General features: G+C 41.8%; 1 protein-coding gene across 1 annotated transcript; it reads right to left on the reverse strand.

Moving 5' to 3' along the window:
* Positions 1-437: 437 nt before the first annotated feature.
* Positions 438-21,312, reverse strand: LOC149816309 (potassium transporter 7-like). Its single transcript, XM_089987496.1, has 10 exons — positions 20,681-21,312; positions 5,696-5,924; positions 5,348-5,596; positions 5,138-5,188; positions 4,606-4,866; positions 3,195-3,247; positions 2,920-3,034; positions 2,574-2,828; positions 1,945-2,467; positions 438-1,198 (listed from the first exon to the last, which is right to left on the reverse strand). Exons 1-10 carry the CDS (start codon positions 20,939-20,941, stop codon positions 652-654), a joined length of 2,544 nt encoding a protein of 847 aa, XP_089843622.1. The 5' UTR covers positions 20,942-21,312; the 3' UTR covers positions 438-651.
* Positions 21,313-22,094: the final 782 nt, after the last annotated feature.

Consider the following 22,094-nt stretch of genomic DNA (forward strand, 5'->3'; position numbering starts at 1 on the left):
ATCTCGTGATATTTTGAAAATCTTGTGAGAAATTGTCGTTTCAAACTCAGGCAATTTGTCACTAACGATATTATCGCGAGATTTTCATAAAATTCTTGCGACAATTGTCACTAACGCTGCAGCAGGCCAAACACTGTTGAAGTGTCTGGCCCAAGCACTCAATCTACTCACCACCTTTTGAAGGCTTCGGGTTGCTGGCATGCAATAGACAAACTTGCACGCCTATCGGAGAAATTAAACACGGTTTAAGCCATTTTCAATGTGCATCAATTGAACACTACGCTCTTGCCTTCAAGTAAATCTATGTAAAAGAACATGCCCACGTTAAAATCAGCACAAACTCCGAGATGCTCAGACCGTCTTCGTGATCTTATGCAGTGTTGGATTCACCGGCTGGGAATTTCATACTCTGCTCACAAGCCCGTACCTTACGAATATAACACCAAAGCAATGCGTAAATGCAGTATTAACCTGTAACTAAACAAGAATTTAGATGACATGAGAATCAAAATGTGCTTTGCCATGCAATTGACGCTAAGAACCAGGGCGCAAAAGAATACAATGTCCGGAACCATTCACAGGCTTCTCAATCCCATACTTGGATGGATAACAAAAAAACCCACCTCATTTTTACGATGCAAAATCTCCATCTCAAACCATGTAAGTCATGCCAACTTGCATCAAATTCGTGTGTGGCACGCTCAGCGTTGCAATCCCTGCTCTGCAATTTTTTCTCAAGAATGCATAGAAATAATTGATCACCAGTTTCTTGAAGAACCAAGAATTCTTTCTTGCCCTGATGTCTCCATGCCCTAGGAGATACACTACCCCGGACTCCTTAGCTTTTCGTATAAATGATAGTTCCCTCTCAAGGCTCTGGTCTCCCTCTGATGTGGCTGCGGTTTCTGTTTGTTCACTTGCCAGGGTTACTCCCGTGGAAGAGGTGCTTGCCTCCCGGGCTGGCGTAATGATGCTCTCGTAGTCGGACAGAAGTGGCACTGCAAGCGAATATATACTGCCATTTGGTGCAATAAGTGTTCTAGAAGGGTCCAACTCTTCTTCAGAATCACTGTCCCTGTCCTCATCACTCTCCAGCGATCGCTCTTGGGCCTCCCGCCTGATGAACTTCTCAAGGCTCTCTATGAGAAGTTGCTCGAATGCTTGATGATTCTCTTTGCGCACGTCTTTGTATCCATACCTGTTGAAACCAAATCAACATGAATCGACAAGCAAGCAAAAAACAAACGAATAAAATATAAAGCTATGTCAGCATCTACTTTTTTGGATAATCTTTCACAGCACATGGTAAATACCAAGAAATTGATGATTGCAGAAAAAAGATGCTGAAACAAGACAGACACACAGAATAAAGAGGAAAAAATAAGCTGTATTAACAACCAAATGGAATGTAGCTCAAACAGGAAATCTAGACACAGACTCAATGCTGAAGGTACATTCCCAAATACCCGTGTGGACCTTATAGTGTAATAAGCCTGTTATCATAGTTGTTGAAAAATCCTGTCACCAAGTCACTAATCCTTGAGGACAATCCTCAACCACTATATTATCACTGGCCATGGATGCCATGCTATCCCTAGAATTGAATGTCATCCCTGATGTTCTCACCATGTCTTAACGTGTCAATCATCAAACATTGTCTTCTATGATTGTGTAACTGTTGACTGTGTTAAACATTGAAAGATGCCCAAGTATGTGTTTGAAAGATGCCCAAGTATGTGTTTTAAGAAAGAATAACCAGCTTTTCCAAGGATAGAGCTAAACAAGAAATATTTTCCACTTCTTCAAAACTCAGCGATTCCACAAAAAGGATAGTTTGAAAGCTTGGAAGCTAGACCGCTTAGTTCACCGAATCAATTACACAATAAAAAGAAAACAGAAGGGCATCTGATTTAGTAAAATCTTTAACAGAAGTTCCAACTATACCTTGCAATGCAGCGAAATATATGGTAACTCTTAGCGCAAACCCGCCGGAAGAGAAAGCGCTCATCCTGTGGAACAACTGGGACTGGAACATATTTAATACAAACAAATATGATCATAGAATGAATCGCAGGAAGGCTAGTGAGAAAGTGCCCAAATATTGCCGGAACCCCTCGGACCAGCTCGGTATAAAGCAGGCCGATTCCAGGAGCTCTTATAGTACCAAGGCTAGGACCAAGCTCATTCATTATATCCATGGATAACTTCTGCCGCACCTCAGTTTCATATTTCAGTTTGCTACCATAGTTCCATATAATCATTACCATAAATGAGATAGCTGCAAATGCCAGAATGATCCAGCTTCCATCAACGATGCTCCAAAGAACCAAAGAAAAGAATACTAATTCCATTCCCAGGAATAGAATCAAGAAGGTGAGTACAATGATAATGTTAATCTGCCATATTAGAATCATGACCAAAGTTACTAAGACAGTGGTCACCATCATCACCCCAAGCTCAGCAATTGCTGTGGATCAAAGATGAGAACAATATGAGTAGCTGTGTAACTGAACAGAAACAAATAAAATCAATGCATTCTTAAAACAAAGAGCCAAGAGGTTACTTGAAGATACCATAAGCATTTCCAATCTCATTTGTACTTGCAATAGTGGCGACTATCAGCAAGCAGAAAACAAGCAAGAACCAGTTCATAACAGGAATATATATCTGACCCATAAACCTCCGGGAGGTGTGTATGATTTTCAGACGAGGAAAACAGCCAAGAGCAGTTGATTGCTTTATACACGAAAATGTTGCTGATGTCATTGCTCGACTAGCAATTAGTGCAGCAATATTAGCAATGATAAAGACCGGCCAAAAAGCTCCATCTGTGGTCATTGATCATTATGTCATTTTATCTTAATGATAAAAATAAAATAAGGTTCAAGAGCAATTGCAACACACAATTGCTAAACTTACCTGGTACAGAAGAAAAGAAGACTTGCTCATATTTGTCCAGGTTTTTCATCAAAAAAGCAGCTTGGCCAAGATATCCCAACATTAGGCATGGAAGAACTAGGAAAACAAAGGTAACCTACAACCAGATTCACTAATGACAATCAAAAAAACATAAAAAAAATTCAATTCATTACCTTCTCTTAAAAAATTTAACAAGTCAATAAAATACCTAATCACAACTACATGACAGCAGAAATACACTAACATACTCAACAACTGGTTAGAACTATTCATACCTGTACAGATCTAACTGAAAAGTAGCATAGGTCTGCAAACATTGCCTCAGAACCTGAAATGCAGCCAGTCCATAAGGATTCAAGGCCATGGATATTTTAAACTATCATGGATGTAACAAAAGAAGAGAATTGATGGTAAAACTGTAATGAAGTATGCAGAAAAACAAATACAAAGTGCACAAGCACTAATACAAGTCCAATAAAGGACAATACAATAGCAGTAAGACACTACACAAGCACAAAGTGAATATACAAGACTTCAAGAGTAAAAAATATAATCTTTATTGAGCATAAATGCTTAAGAGAAGCATAAAATAAAAGAGGGGAGAAGCCCCTATTTATACACAAGAGAGGCCTTGGGGAGCTTCCAAGAGATGTTGGGAGCATCCCAACGGCTCTATGGTCATTTGACCATTGTGCCCTTACATAATGTGAAAAAGACACAAAAAGAAAAATAAATTCCGAAAAGACTAAACTGTCCCTAGTGGACAGTCCCTATTACAAAAGGTAAAATTACCAAAATGACCCTGGTGGGCCAATACAAGAAACATTATTAAATACAGTTATATATATGCATACATTTTAACAAAAAAACCAAAATATTGCTTTTCTTTAACAACAAAAAGACATTAGCCTTGACTTTCCTAGGACTATAATCCCCTAATATTTCTCATCTTATTCAAGAATGAAGTCCAAAATAAATACAATTAGTTTGACTTGCTCTGGTAACAGCTTTACTTAAGTGTGCATTATGATAATGATCTAATGAAAGGGGTGCCTTTGAGTACCAAAGATATTCAGTAAACTGTTCTACATATCACCATCATCAAGCCTTACAATTCCATTTTAAGAGAATTTGAGTGATATACTATGTCACAGGGACTCCACAAACCGGGTGCCGCACCCGTGTCGACGTGACGCGAGTGCGGCACCCGGTGCGGTGACCGCACCCGCGCCGGGGGGGAGCCCCCAGACCCCCTTTCTGCAAGGGCAAAAACTCTGAATTAGGCTCCACAACTCATCAGCTCGACCCCTCCCCTGCACAAAGAGGGCGCAGGGAGGGGGCTCGACCCCTCCCCTGCACAAATTTTTTATATATATATATATATATATATATATATATATATATATATATATATATATATATATATATATATATATATATATATATATATATATATATATATATATATATATTGCCGCACCCCCGCACCCGCACACATGTGACATAGGATATACATTGTTTTGAAGCAGGAAGATTATTCATGTCCTCAAATCCTTGTAAATTTGTAATCATCTTGACTAACATAAAAGTTGTTTTTTATCAGTGGAAAATGGAGCAGAAGGGTTCATATACATCATGGTAAAGTGATCCCCTGCAACTGTAAAGACAGACTATGAATGTACTTACCAGTGGCACATAGAAAACACCCACCAAGTGACATCCATGCCTTACTTGAATTCCTCTTGAAAAAGTAGTAGATATGGACAGGATTAAATGCCCTTAGAACACTTCTGTCATGCTTCACAATGTTGTAGACCCCAATTGCTGCGAGAGAACAGAACCAGATGAATAAAGCAGGTCCAAGGGCTAGCCCAACTTGGCTTGTGCCAAATCTTTGTATGCTGAACAAGATAACAAGGAATGCTACCGAAATCAGCACCACTTCCTCTGCAGAAAGACAAGGGTATCCAATAATAACATTTTCCATTTAGCTGAGATGCACTACAATAAATAACACATGTATCTGAGTTCATGCTCTTCTTAGACAGTGTGTGTGCTTTCTGGACTTGGTCCAAGTGTACAAAATAGCCAATGAGACAAAAGGGGAAGAAAATCCAAGATGAAAAGATAATCCTCTCCCAATTATTAGAAAAAGGGAAATTAAAAGAAGGACCTCTCAATAATCATTCTAGATGGGTCAATGAATTCATGGATTTACCTTGCTTCACTCCAGATATTCCAATTTTGAGACCATCCACAGCTGACATTACTGAAATTCCAAATGATGAAGATGAGAACCTACAGATAGACCTTCAGGTTCAAGATAAGACAATTGCATAGAATCCTATACAATGAAGACCTAGTTGAACCATTATTTGGAGACATCAATCAAGTCGTTATCAAAAGACTGAGGATAATAACACCAAACCTGACATTGCAGGTGTAACAATTCCATCTGCGATCACCATAGAAGTACCAGCAAGAACTAACATGAGAAACAGCCTTTTCAGTGGCAATGAAGTTTCTAGACTTTCTTTAATCTTTAGTGATCTCTCAAGCTCTGGAGATGGCACCTTCAGTCTAAAACTTGATATACGAGCATCAGATGGCAACTGATTCGGAAGAAGACTGACTTTCGCATGCCTGCATATCAAAGAGTATAATGCAAATGTTCCACCTGCAATAAATATTGCACAACAAAAATAGCAGGGGGTGAACACAGGATGGATGAATAGGTGAATGAAGCATAGATGCACTATACTTTACAGAATCACACCTTCCCCATTGTCATTTGCCCAAAGCACAACAAGGACATACTTGACCAATGGTATCAAAATCAATGTGTACAAGACCAATGATAGTGCTCCAAGAACATCTTCCTCCCCATGTATAGGAGCTTTGTTAAACATCACATTGAAGGTATATAATGGACTTGTTCCAACATCCCCAAAGACGATTCCTAGTGTTTGGAAAGCAAGCAGAACAGTCCTGCCCAAAGTAAAGTCCTGCAATTAAATCTCATGATTCAGATAATTCAGGGAGAATTCATTCATAAACAGAATGTTTCTCTGTGTTTTTGCATCTCTAATGAGATGAACTTTCATTTTCAGAATGGATGCTTCAAAACAAAGGGATTACTCTATATATTCCCAACACAGAATGAACATATATAAGCAAAAGAATTAAAAGGAAAAGCAAAAGTCGGTGCCCCTCTTAGACAAGGAGACTTCTCAATGCATGAAACATGTACACCTGACCAAACAATACTGATCATTTAGAAGTGTCAACAATTAGAAATAGAAGTTCATATTTTTTCTGAAAAAAAATAGAACAAACAAATTCAGATAGCCAACTATTCAATAAATAAAAACTTATACAGATTTAAATAGAATGATGGCATATAATGGAAATTTGGAGCACAAACAAAGAGAAGAAATATGATACAGTAGAAATTGCACCAGGAAAAGAGATAGACAAGTGTACAATTAGAATTTGGAATAACTTTGATATTTCAATATCCTAAAGTTATGGCATGTTGCACAAGCAAGATTTTCTCATGCAGAAAACATTTAATTGCAAGACCTTGAGCTAAACCAAATCTCAATCTATGAATTTCCATGGCTTGCATAACTTTGATATCCTTGGGAAGATAAGAATTCAGAACATCACTTGATTTTGTAATATCTCTCGTCCTTATTTCATTTTTTCATGGATGTTTATGTAGCATTTCAAATGACACTCTTTCCACAAAAAAACATGGTTATTTTCCAAAAGTCTCTTTGATGGTCATGAGTTGATATACCATTTGATGCTCTTTCTACAAAAGCATAAAAAACTGAGGCCTGCTCCAAGAAGGGAATTTTTGATGGACATTATGGACTCTCAATATTGTGCAAGCCAAAAGAAGAGAAAAATTAAAAAGGATATAAAAGATTATGCAGAAAGAACGGAGTTTATTTGTGAAATACTAAGTGAACACACATGCATACATACATATACATAAGCAACTTCCAGTCACAACAATTGCATTTGTAATGCAAATGTGGAAGCCTGAACATGTGGAATGATGCTCCTCTGCACCACAGAGCTTTGGCCAAATGACAGGTTCCTGTTAGATTTGTTTATCAGCACAGCTACTTCATATCAGCCAACTCTACTACCATGGAAAAGGACCACCAACTCTAGTCCTTCACATTTTCTTCCATAGGTTGAGATATCAAGCAACTATTAATGATTCCAAATATCTTGATGCAGTTTCTGGGTACTCCAAGACAAGAAGACAGCTACGAGTATATTCTAGACTGCTGACACGTTCAGAGCCCCTCCCGGCATATTACTTAGGGCATTATTACCTTGGAAGAAAATTGCATGTGAATGCATATGCTTCAGACATAGTTTTAAAACACAATTACTCTTGAGCCAACCCGGTATGGGTTGACTCATGACTTGGCCAGATCATGACAACTTTATATTTTATATAAATATGTAAAACTATGAATATACTATTTCCGTTATATTGTAATATGAACATATAACGGAAATAGTATATTCAATGTCATATGTTTTATAATGTGCATATATGTATACAAATTACAAAGTGATATTTTTTATAATATGTTGATTAATACATGTATATGCATCCTTTTACATATAATACACATAATATCAATATTTTATGCCATATAATCTCTCTCTCTCAATATATATATATATATATATATATATATATATATATATGTGTGTGTGTGTGTGTGTGTGTGTGTGTACTGTGTGCAACTCAGCCTAGTCAACCAAGTCACTGGGTTGACCCTGCAAGTTTTCAAACACTGGCTTGAGAAGATGCCAAAACCCCATAAAGGAGTGCTATATAAGGGAAGGAGACTGTGAAAAATATTAGACTAAGTTGTGCCTTGAGACATGGTTGACATTTCTAACATTGTCATGTATTATATTGTACATAGAGTGTGCCAGTCTTTTTCTAGTTCTTTTTACTCTTTTATTTAGCCTATTTGTTCTCGGTCAACCTCAAAAGGACATTTTTGTCCAGCTTGTATTAGAGAGTCAACTAAGGGGCCGAGCCTTCTATGCATTGTATTATCGTTTTGAACCCTAAGGAAACATGGATACTTGAAGTTCATTTTTTTTCCTTCTTACACTAAGTTGTAGATAGACGAGTTCAATAAAAGCCAAATCTTGTAAAAAATAGTATATACATCAATATTTTAGTTAGAATAGTTTAGTTAGAATAGGATCTTTTTACTTTTTCTTTTTTATTTTTGTACATTTGTAAACCTTTTGACTAGTCAATATTTGACTAAAGTCAGAAGGTAGAGAGGTGTTGGACTCCCAACGGCAAGCCCAACGACTCCCTTTAGCTCGCACTTGCATAAATATGGGATAAGATCCCCTTACAATGTATGCTTTTAGTGGGTTTTTCCCAGCCAATAAAATATATTTTTCGCCTTTTGTTGCATACCCTTTTTTGGGTATTGAGGTTGAACCTTTGTGGTTCTTTTGTGTGATCTTTTGATTAAGACTACTTGTAGTCTTATTTGGTAGTGATACAAGAACTTGTAATCTTACATGTAATCTTACATGGTATCATAGCACAGTAGTGTTCAAGATAAGTGTTTTTCAGTGCATCGAGAAGCATGCCATTCAAAGTTTGGAAAAGAAGTGAAGATCTTTTCAAGTGCATGTGAAATTGTGATCATGTAAGAGCTTGGGAGCTTGGAGGAGCACTTGTACTCATCATCCGTAGTGGAGTACTTATTACTCTCTTTCCCTCTCTTATTTTTTCTATTCTTCTTCTTTCTTCTCTTCCTTATCTCTTTCCCAAAACCTTGTAAAATGGATGACAATGATAATGTTACCATTAAACCCATTAAACTCAATGATTCAAACTATGTTCTGTGGGCTTCAATTATGAAGCACCTTATATGGGGAAAGGGGTTATGGGGATTAGTGGATATGACTGATTTGAAACCTAAGTTAATCCTTACAAAGATTGAATGTAAGAAAGAAATACCTCTTACTGAGGTTGAGAAAACAAAAACCATTACCACTTATGAAAAAAGTGGAAGGAATGGAGAATGGGACATGCCAAGATTATGTCTTGGCTCATAAGTAGTATGGATATCAAGAAATATTCAAGCCTTATACAATTTAAACATGCCAATGATGATTGAGACTATCTTAAGAGAATGTATTCTCTTAAAGATATTGCATATGTGTGCAACTTACAAAACAAAGTTCGTAATATGGTTCAAGGGGACAAGAGCATTACAGAATATTATAATAGCTTGTCCGAGCGAAATATGAGAAGAGTTGGCTCTTCTTGAACCAAAGTGTCATTATCCATAAGACATAGAACTCCGCCAAAATCAAATAAATATAAAGCATTTCTTTCAATTTATTAGTAGATTAAGATCGAAATTTGAATCAACCAAGTTTGTTCTTCTTCATCGAAGAAAGGTTCCTTCAATAGAATACACAATAGAAGAATTAAATATGGAAGAGAATATACTTAAGAATAGAATCATCAAATGTGATGAGAAGTTCAAGAATATGAGAGTGCCCTTGTTCGACGGAACTCCTGGAGAAGTAGCAGCAAAAAAATGGATGATGCAAGCAGATAAAGCACTGGATGCAATACAGTGCCTAGAGGACCAGAAAGCATGGGTCGCGACATCCAACTTAATTGGAGATGCTGAGTACTGGTGGCAATCCATCAGAGATGTCCTAGAAAGTGAAGAGTTTGTTCCCTGGATCACCTTCAGGAACAAGTTCTACAGACAATTCTTCCCCAAGATCGAAAAGATGGAGAAAGAAGAAGAGTTTAAAAACATCAAACAGGGAAAATATGAGTGTAGCAACCTACACCACCAAATTCAATTCACTATCCAGATTTTTGAAGGCTTTAGTATCTACTGAAAAGCAAAAATGCAAGCTATACAAGCGCGGACTAAAACCTAAAATTCTGAGGATGGTGGGACCTTTGCAAATTCAAAGGTTCGACAGATTGGTGGAGATGACATCTCGGTACGAGTTTTGGGATGCTCGAACAACAAAACCGAAGGTACAAGAGAAACCCAAGCAAGTACAACATGGACAAACTAGCTCGTCGTCTCGAAGGTTTTTCAAGAAGAGGCAAGGCAACAACAGATCTTCAAAACCACAGGAGCAAAGCAGAGCAGAAAACAACAATAAGCAGTAAAGGAAGAAGCTTGAGCAACCAAAAGCTAAGAAACCTCGATACCGAAGATCACCTTCCAAGGGAAACAACAGTTGTAGGACTTGCAGCTTCCAGCATGAAGGTTGTTGCGATGAAAAGAATATCAAATGTTACAATTGCAGACAAATGAGACACATTGCAAGGAAATGTCCCCAGCCAGTACAAGGAGAATGAGCAAAACCCAAAGAGAAACCAGTTGCTCTAGGTCGAGTTTATGCATCGACTCTACATAAAGTCTTGGCTAGCCTAGATGTGGTGTAAGGTACATTCCAAATTTCTGGTATTAGTGCACATGTTCTCTTTGAATCGAGTGTTACACATAGTTTTACCACCCCTACTTTTACGGTACTATTACCTGTTTCACCTGTACCTCTAGAAATAAAATACCAAGTAGAGACACTTGGTAGGAAAGTCAGCGTATGTAAATGAAGTAGACCTTCTGATATTGGACTTTAAGGGAGTTGACATTATCTTGGGCATAGATTGGTTATCTAATCATCATGCGACTATTGATTGTCGAAGAAAAAACATCAGTTTTCAATACCCCGAAACCCTTACTTTCACCCTTCGGGGTGTTAGAAAACTTGCAAAACCGACAATCATCTCATGTCTTCAAGCCAACCGGTATCTACAGAAGGGTTGTATTGGATACTTGGCTTATATAAAGACTGAAGTCGACGATAAACTCTCAATCACAGAGGTAGAGATTGTACAAGAATTCGTGGATGTTTTTCCCGAAGAACTTTCAGGACTTCCACCGAATAGGGAAGTCGAATTCCAGATAGATCTAGTGTAATATCATGTATTTTCATACTTAGTCATTTTGAGATTTTTTCGAAAAAATTGGCTAACTGTTTAGTTATACACTGCTGGTCCCAAGCCCAGATAAAGGAGGAGGGTTGCGGTAGGCCAATGACAAGCCAGGATAAAAATTTAGTCACACCCTATGAATATGAACCAATATGAGAATTTCGTTGGGGTGTTCCCTACTGAGCGACGCATTGTACTCTATAGGCCCGGAGGCAGTGATAAATGGGCAAGGGTTGCTAGGTCGTCGCCCAGAAGTGACATGTCACACCGGCGCCCGGGTGTGGTGTCAAATAGGCAAGGGTTCTCTCACTTTGTTGGACGGGTGGGGGTAAATAAGATAGTTCAAGACCATAAAATTAGGTTAGCCACTTGGAACATAGGGTCTTTAACTGGTAAGTTGGTAGAGTTAGTAAATGTTATGTGTAGGAAAAATATGGATATTTTATGTCTACAAGAGACCAAATCGGTAGGTGAGAAAGCAAACGTGATAGAACTTTGGGGATATAAGATTTGGTATACAGGAATAAATAAGAATAGGAATGGAGTAGAGATTGTTATTAGTCGTGAGTTTATAGATAATGTAGTTGAGGTCCATAGGAAGGGTGATAGGATTTTACTTATTAAATTAGTATTAGGTACGGATATTATTAATATTATTAGTGTTTATGCACCTCAAGTAGGTTTAGATTATTCCATTAAGCGTCAATTTTGGGAAGATTTAGATGGAGTAGTACAAGGGATATCTTATGGAGAAAAGCTTTTCATCGGCGGTGACCTTAATGGAGATGTAGGCATTAGTAGGGATGGATATGAGAGTATCCATGGAGGCTATGGTATAGGAGAAAGAAACGAAAGTGGAGAAAGGATTTTAGATTTTGGTTTGTCCTATGATATGATCTTAGCAAACACTTGGTTTAGGAAGAGGGAGTCTCACCTAGTAACATTTAAAAGTGGGGTTAATACGAGTCAGATAGATTTTTTCCTACTTAGAAAGAGAGATAGGGGTTGTTGCATCGATTGTAAGGTTATACCGGGAGAAAGTGTAGCTACACAACATTATCACTGGCAAATGGCAGCTGGTACGTATTTGACCAATACATTTCCATATAAAATTATGAGCAGTTGCTTCTGCAAACTGCTTTTCCTTTTCTTTTTTTGAATTGCATTTATATATGTATATATATCTCACAAATATCATATTTTTTGACTTTTTATTTTTAAAGGGTTTTGATAAAAAAAAGGCATTTGAAATATTGCGATATCATCACGTGGTGTTTTCCTGCAATTCTTTTGTCAAGATTTTCATGATGAATGTCACATATTCTAAGTTCTCTGGTGAAAAAACTTTGCCAATAATTTCATACTCAGAAGACAAAATAGTAGCTTTTGCACTATCATGATATCAAGGGATCTAATGAAAATGCATTGATGCCACTAGTAGAGAGCCTGCAAATAGGGTCTTGAACAACCCATCTACAAGGGTTGGGATAAGTGACACCATTAATATACTTTTTAGTGTTCATGTGCTCAGATGTATCACTTCTATTACAAATATGAGCTCATGTGAAGATAACCGTAGTGAAGATTAGGTAAGCTCAATGCTTGCCACATATCTAAAACAGGTGTTCTCAAGTAGAGGTAGAAGTTGCATCTAATAATACAATTGTACAAATGCCATCCCAATTCCCTGGTAGTAAAAATTGTATTTCCCACACTTGAGTGAATCTTGCTACCATATTGAGTAGATCTAACAAAGAACAGCAGCAATATCTACTCAGGAGCATATGTTGTATCCATTAAAAGAGCCCTTATGTGCCCGGTTATGTTTTTAGTCAAAGAATAAAGTCAGGGCAAAAATCCAATTTGAGATCCTTATTTGGAGCAAAAATCTCATTCGAGATCCATATTTGGTGCAAAAATTCATGATTTTAGATATAATTTCATAATTGGATCCATATCCGGGCAAAAAACCATAATAACTTGTTAAAACATATAAAATGGTGAACGAACCGGGTTGCGATAAGGGCAGTGAAGACACGGCTTCTTGATGCGAACTTCAGCCCTTGCGTGACCTTGATGGAGGCTGGGAAGGCACGACTGTGTACAATCGTATGCTGAACAGGCTAAAACAATAAAGCTCACCCAGACGGTGATGTTGGAACTTATTTGTATTAAATGCCCAATGTCAATGACAAGTTGCTGATAAACAAATTGAAGAAAAAGGCAAACAACGAACAATAATGAAAAAGAGAAAAGAATGACAGGGAAAGAAAACAAGGCTGCTGAGAAAAAAAAAAGTTGTAGTTATTCTCCAAAAACTGCCCTCACGCAGCCCTAAGCAGTGCTTTTAAAGATGGTCACATGGTACCGGTACCGCCTGCTCTGCATCATTCTCCCCTGGTTGGGAAGAAGTCGGCTCCGACGACTTGTTGTCCCCACAGTAAGCATATAAATCAGATACATTGAAAATCGGGGAAATGTTCCAATCGTGAGGCAGTTCTAGGAGGTAGGCATTCGAACCTAATCGTCGTAGGACCTGGAACGGACCATATTTCTTAGGGCTCAGTTTATTATAGGTGCCCACGGGAAAACCCTCAGGACGCAGGTAAACCCAAACAAACTGACCAACTTGAAACTGAATGTCGCGACGACCTTTGTCAACGAAGGCTTTGTACGCTTCGTAACTCTCAATGAGTTTGGCCCGGACTTGCCTATGTATATCACGCATGTATTCAACAGCATCAAAGGCGTCTGGGGCGGGGTCAGGGAGACTGGTCACTGGAGCTAGATCGACGACATGAGTGGGCGACCGACCATAAACCACTTGAAAAGGAGACTTGCCCGTGGACCTATTGATGGAACTATTATACGCAAACTCGGCTTGAGGCAAGACTAGATCCCAGGTTTTAACATTTTCCCCTACTAGGCTCCGTAACAAGTTTCCTAAGGTGCGGTTCACAACTTTGGTTTGGCCATCGGTCTGGGGGTGGTACGCACTACTGAACTGAAGCTTGGTCTTCAATAAAGCCCATAACGATTTCCAAAAGTGGCTCATAAAACGCGTGTCACGATCAAAAGTTATTGTGTGGGGTAGACCATGAAAGCGGGCAACGTCCTTGAAATAATAGGACGCTACTAAAGAGGCATCGGTGGTTCGCTTACATGGGACAAAAATAGCCATTTTGGATAACCGGTCAACAACGACTAAAATTGAATCAAAACGACGTGGCGTTCTGGAGAGGCCCACGATAAAATCTATGGATACGTGCTCCCACGACCGTTCAGGAATAGGTAACGGAGTATACATACCACTATTCTGACGATAACCCTTGGACACTTGACACACATGACACCCTTAAATGAACTTGACAACATCTTTGCGCATTTTGGGCCAAAAGTATCGTTCATCTAACAGAGCAAACGTCTTATCATGTCCGAAATGCCCTGCTAACCCTCAGTCATGTAATTCAGAAATCAACTGAAGCCTAAGTGAGAAATCAGGCACACATAATTTGTTCCCACGGAAGAGGTAACCATTATGAATACTAAAACGGGGGTCGATGGTGTGATCTGAAGAGATACACCCCTCCCAGACTTGTTGAAAATCAGGGTCCGTGGGATATAATTCCTTGCACTGTTCGAACCCAATGACCTGCACTGACATAGTCATCAGGAGGATGTCCTTCCTGCTAAGAGCGTCAGCTACCTTGTTCAGGGTACCAGATTGATGGCGAATCGAGAAAGTGTACTCTTGCAAGAAACTGGCCCACTTGGCATGACGAGCACTCAACTTCTTTTGACTATTCAGATACTTCAATGCCTCATGGTCCGTGTACAAGACAAATTCCTTATAAATGAGATAATGTCTCCAATAACGAAGGGCTTGTACTACGGAATAAAACTCAACATCGTAAGTGGAATACTGGCACCTGGCCTGAGTCAGCTTCTCACTAAAGAAGGCAACAGGTCTACGATTCTGACTCAAGACTGCGCCAATTCCCACCTTAGAGGCATCGCACTCAACCTCAAAGACTGCACTAAAATCAGGAAGGGCTAAGACAAGAGCACTGGTCATTTTCTCTTTGATGATCGTAAAGGCTTTTCCCGGAGCAGGCGTCCACTAAAAACTAGTACCCTTGAGGCACTCCGTGATGGGGGGCATGAGGGTGCTGAAGTTTCTCACGAAACGTCGGTAAAAAGTGGCTAATCCGTGAAAACTACGAATCTCTTCAATAGTCTTTGGGATAGGCCAATCGACAATCGCACGAACTTTCGCGGGGTCTGCCTTAACTCCATCAGATGACATAATAAAGCCTAGGAATACGACACTGGACGTCATGAACTCACACTTTTTCGCATTGACATACAATTTTTCTCTCCTTAAAATTTCTAAGACCTGACGCAGGTGACTCAAATGGTCAGATAAAGATGAACTATAAATCAAAATATCATCAAAATATACCACGACAAACTTTCCTATACAAGGGCGTAGCACTTGGGTCATCATATTCATGAAAGTACTTGGGGCATTGGATAGCCCAAATGGCATGATTAACCACTCATACAACCCATCACGTGTCTTGAATGTCGTCTTCCACTCATCCCCCTCTCGGATACGAATCTGGTGATACCCACTTTTTAAATCGATTTTGGAGAAAATGGAAGCACCAGCCAACATATCAAACATATCATCCAAACGAGGGATGGGAAAACGGTATTTGGCAGTGATGCGGTTTATGGCTCGACTATCTACACACATGCGCATGGACCCATCTTTCTTAGGGGTGAGCAGGGCGGGTACCGCGCAAGGGCTCACATTTTCACGAATAAAGCCCTTTTGTAGTAACTCCTGGACCTACCTCAAGAACTCGGCATGCTCGGAGGGGTTCATACAATACGCGGGGAGATTGGGGAGACTCAACCCTGGCACAAAATCAATAGCATGTTGCACGACACGCGTGGAAGGAAGACCATCTGGAAGGTCATCTGGCATAATGTCGCTAAACTCTTCAATAAGGGGGTTGATGTCCGTAGGTACTGGTAACGACGTACTCACTGACGGCTTAGCCACCACAGCATAACAATAACCATCCTCCTGACATTGGTTCAAGAAAGACCGGTAGGATAGTCCTGCCAGTCGGGGAACTCGCTCGGGCTTATCTACCGTGGGAAATCCCGTCTCCTCGATGGGGAGAAGGATTATCTTATGACCCTTAAATATGAACGAGTACGTGTTCCTACGGCCATCATGAATGGTCTTGCGATCAAACTGCCAAGGACGACCCAACAAGATGTGACACGCACTCATAGGGGCTACATCACACCACACCTCGTCGTGGTAGTGCTCCCCCATGGAGAATCGAACTAAACAACGTTGGGTGATGGGAACCTCGTTTCCTTTCTTGAACCACGTCATCTTGTAGGGGTGAGACAGTTTCTCGGTTCTCAGATTCAAGGTAGACACAATGCTCTCGAACACCATGTTCTCACAAGCACCGGTGTCGATAATAACATCACATGCGTGACCCTCACAGTTGCATCGGGTTTTAAAGATGTTGTTCTGTAGCCATTCTGCAGGGGTCGACTCATGGGATGCGGTCAAGACATGACGGATGGATAATAGATTGTCGGCGTTGCCGTCGAACTCTACGACTTCCCTCTCATCCTCATCCTCGACCAAAGACTCACTCTCACTCTCGGATGCTGACTCCACAATACCTTCGACGAGATGGGTGTTTTTGCCCACAGTGGGGCACCTAGACGCGACATGCCCTAGCTCCTGACACCTAAAACAACGAATGGTAGAATCACTAGGTTTGGCTTTAGACTGGGTATTGAATGCGGGTCCGGACGGATCAGGTTTGCTAAATTCTGCTCTAGGGGTAGACTTTGAGTCCTCCTTCCTAGGGGAGCTCGCTCCCCTGGTTGGAAAACTCGACTTGGGTCGACTGGATTGTTCACTACGGGAGGTCCTATATTCCTGCCTCCGTTTTAACTTTTCCTCGACGTTCATGGCATAAATGCTGGCCTGATCTAAAGTCTCAACCGTGATACAGCTAAAGTCGTCAAAAATAATAGGACGGAGACCAGAAATGTACCTCATGACCTGTTGGCAGGCAGTTTCCTCGATCTGCACCCGTAGAGAAAGACGATGGAACTCGGCAGTGTACTCCGCCACAGTCCGAGTGCCTTGACGCAGGCTTAGATACTCCTTGTAGGCTCTCTCGGTGTGATCTGAAGGCACGAATTTTGACTGCATCAATCTATGCATCTCCTCCCACGACTGTACACGCTCTAGTCCCTATCGCTTTCTCGATCGCTGCAGCTCCACCCACCATGTTTGTGCTAATCCTCTCAACCGAGTAGACGCTAGAGAGACACGACGGTGATCAGCTACGGTGTGGTAGTCAAAGAAAAACTGCACGGCATAAGACCAGTCGAAGAACTGCTCCGCGTCGAACCGCCCCGCAAACTCCGAAAGGTCCAGCTTCACCCCATAAGTGGAGGGATGCTCAATTGCTCTCTGTTGACGAGCCTCAACCATTCCTGCAAGATACTCGTTCCAGAAAGCATCATCGTCCCACACTGATTCATTGTCCTCTATGTGGTACTGCTCGCCTGGATGCTGGTGCTGACGAACTCCACCGAGGGGTGGTCGACGCTCAGGTCGCGCCGCTCCCTGCTGAAACTGACGCGGCCTAGTTTGCCCGCGGGTGGGGCCATCTGTGGCTGTCGCTGTTGCACTAGTATGTAAGGGGGTCCTACTAAAGGTGGATGGTTGTGTTGGGTCTCTGGCTCTAAGTGGGTAGGAAAGGGGTAGTACGGGTTTGGGTTATGATAATGGTGTAGGGTTGGGCGAGGTACTGGGTTTTGGATCGGGAAGGGGTTATTGGGTTGGTTAGGGTTCGGGTATCGAGTTGGGTTGGTGTAGGACTGGGATGGTTCGCCCGACTGGATATGGATCGGGCCTAATCCTAAACTACTCGTCGGACCCAGAGTTGGATAGGTCGGATCGGGGATCGAGTTATGGGGATAAAAGGTTTTGTTTGAACTCGATCCGCGGTCCATATGAATATGGGTCTGGTTTTGACCCGGCTCAAGATCAAGCTGGAGTTCCGTCCGGGTCTGATACAAGTTCGGGTCGGTATGGGATCCATTTTGGGGTTCAAAATTCACGGGTTGGGTCGGATTCAGAGCGAACTGCGAACCAAACCCAACTGGGTAGGCTGGGTATGGGGCTGCCAGACCCGGACCCGCTCCTGAGAACCCAAAGGGTGGTCCTCGGTAATCGGGTCTAGACCCGATTAAAATAAGTTCCTGACCGGTCCCTGAGGGGTCAGGTCCGGACCACAGGGGATCGATCCCCTTAGTCTTCGAGTTGCCGGCGACCGCACCCCCGCGCGCGGGTGCTGAGAGGGTTGACAAACCCATCCCTGCACGAGTTGACGTTGGCATACCCACGGACTAATCCAGAGTCACACTCGGGCCATGCAGGCCGGGTCCAGCCTGCATTCCCAGATGTGTGGGTCGATGCCAGGCCTGCGGGTTCACGCCAGTGAGGGGAGGATCTCCAAGAGGCCCTGGAGTCGGCTGCATCGCAGTCGCACCAGAGTTTAGGGTGGGCGTACCTTGCTGAAGCGTCTCTCGATAGATAGTCCTGCGCAGACCTTCCTCAAAACCCTCCTGAAATACTGCAGGCTGAGGACCCAGTTGGGCTGGGTCGATCGTTGCAGCCGTGATGATACTTACTGCGCCATTGCCCACGGTGGTACCCACTGGTTGGGTTGTCGCTGGGTTTGATCCTGCAGTCGATTCGATGGCGACGAGTCGACAGTCAATCCCATCCATCCTCTTTGTGATCTCAGTCATTTCTCTGTTCATGCGCAGCATATTCTCTTGCATCTTTGTCATCATCTCCATCATGCGCATCATTGGGTCTTCGGTACCAACTTCTTCCCGTTCCTTGCTGCGTGCCGGATCGTCCCTCGCCTCTTGAGCCATGAGGCTGCCGAAGGAGGATGTCTGGGCTCTGATACCAAGTTGATGCAGCCTTCAGAGGGCTGTGATAAGAGCAGTGAAGACACGACTTCTTGATGCGAACTCCAACCCTCGCGTGACCTTGATGGAGGCTGGGAAGGCACGACTGTGTACAGTCGTATGCTGAACAGGCTAAAACAATAAAGCTCACCCAAACGGTGATGCTGGAACTTATTTGTATTAAATGCCCAATGTCAATGACAAGTTGCTGATAAACAAATTGAAGAAAAAGGCAAACAACGAACAGTAATAAAAAAGAGAAAAGAATGACAGAGAAAGAAAACAAGGCTGCTAAGAAAAAAAACAAGTTGTAGTTATTCTCCAAAAAACTGCCCTCACGCAGCCCTAAGCAGTGCTTTTAAAGATGGCCACTGGATCCGGGTCTCGGGTCCGGACCCGGACCCGAGAAGGCTTCAATTCGGGACTGGATCAGTGCTGAGCCGGATCTTCCCTTTTCTGGAGTAGGTGCGCGTTATCTTCCTGCATCGAGTCAACTCACCTGGGGTCAGATCCTGCTGCTGGATCCGATCGTCCATTCCAAATGGTGGGTCGGGTTCTCTGGTCGTGCCAGGGTCACATGGTACTGGTACCGCCTGCTCTGCATCACGATCCAAAATGAAGTAATTCGACCCATTATCCATGACTGTCCAAGTTGTCCGCACATTATCGTCAAACAACAGACATTTGGAACATAGCATTTGAGTACGGTCCAAACAAACGTTGGACTTAAAACAGTTGTTACAGAACGAACAGAACCAATGTTCTGTTCCGTTCTTTTTGTTCATTTCATCCAACTATGGGCAATCCATCAAATATATCCTTAGGGGTTAAAACATTGCCTACTAAACATATGTAGGATGTAGCATTAACCACAAAACCTTGGGGGGCAGGTATAGCTCCTTGAGACACCTTGAGGGCAGGTATAGCTCATTGAGACACCTTGAGGGCAGATATAGTCACCCTAGCTCTTCGGTTAGCTATTGATTGAGCTCATTTCCGGCTTGCAATCGACGAACAACTGCAGCACCTCTGTCTGTAGTTTATGTTGGATCATAAGTCTGGCCAACATCGTAGACTTTGAGTTGTCTACATGCATTACTACGCCCGAAGAGGCTATCTCCGAAATAGCCGACTAGAGTAGAATATGTGTTCGAGAATAATGTTAAAAATGCTAAAAAATAAGGTAAAACTTATAAATAACATGTGTGTAAAATAGTAAACTAAACTAAGATTAGAAGCTTCCAACTTACTCCAGTTGTAATGGTCTTACCTATTTGTAAATGAAATCTTACTAGGTTGTAGACTCACACCATTCTGTAACGGTAGGTCAGGGACTATTGTCGTCACTCACACGACTTAGTGAAAAAAATTTCTGGCATGGTTTTGTGTTGTGGGGTTTTGAGTTATGGTTATTGAGTAATTTCCCTATGAGAACTAACTTCCAGGAACCTGGGTTCTAGAGGCCCAGGATCGGGTCATTACACCAGCATACAGAATCAAGCAAATAAGGAAACAAATTTGGCATCCTATGCTCCAATATTTCAAGAATTCACTCGAGAACAGATCAGCACAAACAATTCACGGATTGAAGAGTTTCAATTACGCAACCAGTCATTATTCCTGAAGCAAAATCTAACAGTGAAGCGTAAACCTCAATCGGACTGTGGAACCGAAAAGTACCTCATAGTCACTCCTCGGAACGCCGGGGACTTCGAACGCCTCGACGTCGAAGGAATCGATCCGCGGGCCCGTCCTGATGAGCCGCTGTGCGGCATTGTCCTCGTCGGACTCGGAACTCACCCACTGCGGCAAATCCCCCTCCTCCTCATCCCCATCGCTGGCGCCTTCGTTCTCATCGGACCGATCCTCGTCTTGGTACACCCATCTCGACTCCGAAGCAACCCTGGGCATCGACGCCCTAGCTAGGCGCTCTTGCGCCATCGATCCTCTCTAAAAAAGAACCGCCGATCAATAGGAGAATTCTCGCCAATCAATCCATCGAACGACGCGATCGCGAGCGAGTCCGAATCGAGATCGGCGAACCGGCAGTCAGGAGACGAGATCCGCAGTCGATTCGCTAGCTCTCGGCGAGGCAACGACAAATTCGATTCCCTGGAAACCCTAGAATTGCAGAGAAAGGAAGAAGAAGAGAAAGGAGAACGGGAAATGCGAGAGCGAATTAATACGCGGAGAGGGGAGGATTGGGAAACGAGAATATATTTTTGTATTCCAGATTTTTAGAAAAGCGAGAAAAATCGGGGAAAAAAAAAGAGGGCAATAAAAAGAGAAGGAACAAAAGTCGCCCACGAGACGAGAATCGCGCGCTTTTTCCCACTTATTCAGCAATTTGTTGGAATCTCCGGAAATCAAATAAAGATCTCCTCTTTTTCTTGGGTTAGTGGGATAATGAAAAATGGTATAGTAATCCCCGAGTGAGTTTCAAACATAAGTCCCCATATCAGTCTGTTGCCACCTAAGGCGGTAGTGTTGGCCACCACATAGACGAAGGTTACAATTAACTTGGAGGCTTGATTTACACGTGCACGAGGAAATCATTTTCCACCCTATATAGTCATTTATTCCCCATTGTGGAGCCACGCCACAATTCACAAATTCTGGAAAAGATGATATGTCACTGAATCGAATTTTATTCGTACATTTGGCAAGCCAAAAAAGATGATATGGTTTTGATTTTTATTATCAAATTCGATATCCGAAACTGTTTACATGTAAGAAAATGGATCTAATACGAGTTTTTTACCATTCGAATTAGAATCCGTATGCCAACATCCAATTAAGTCAATATGGCGATCTGAATCAGAACTGTTTGCATCCCTAGATGAGATAGGCGCTAAAGCTTTATGAGTTTTTTTTTATATTTACATAGAGAAATGAAATCACCCTGGAATCAAAGACCTAGCTTTGCCTGCAGTACTTTCAATCGCTGTCCTGACAGTGTAAAACTCCGTGGGCCCCAGGGAGTCAGTCACCAGGCTTCGTCTTGCACAAGGGGCGATGCCCGTGAGATTCGAACCTAGATCACCTGCAGACTAGGTCTCATCCCACTACATCAAATCTCTTTGGGGCTAAAGCA

Source organism: Nuphar pumila, chromosome 14, assembly GCF_984573655.1.
Source record: "Nuphar pumila chromosome 14, dmNupPumi1.hap1.1, whole genome shotgun sequence".
Taxonomy (NCBI): Eukaryota; Viridiplantae; Streptophyta; class Magnoliopsida; order Nymphaeales; family Nymphaeaceae; genus Nuphar; species Nuphar pumila.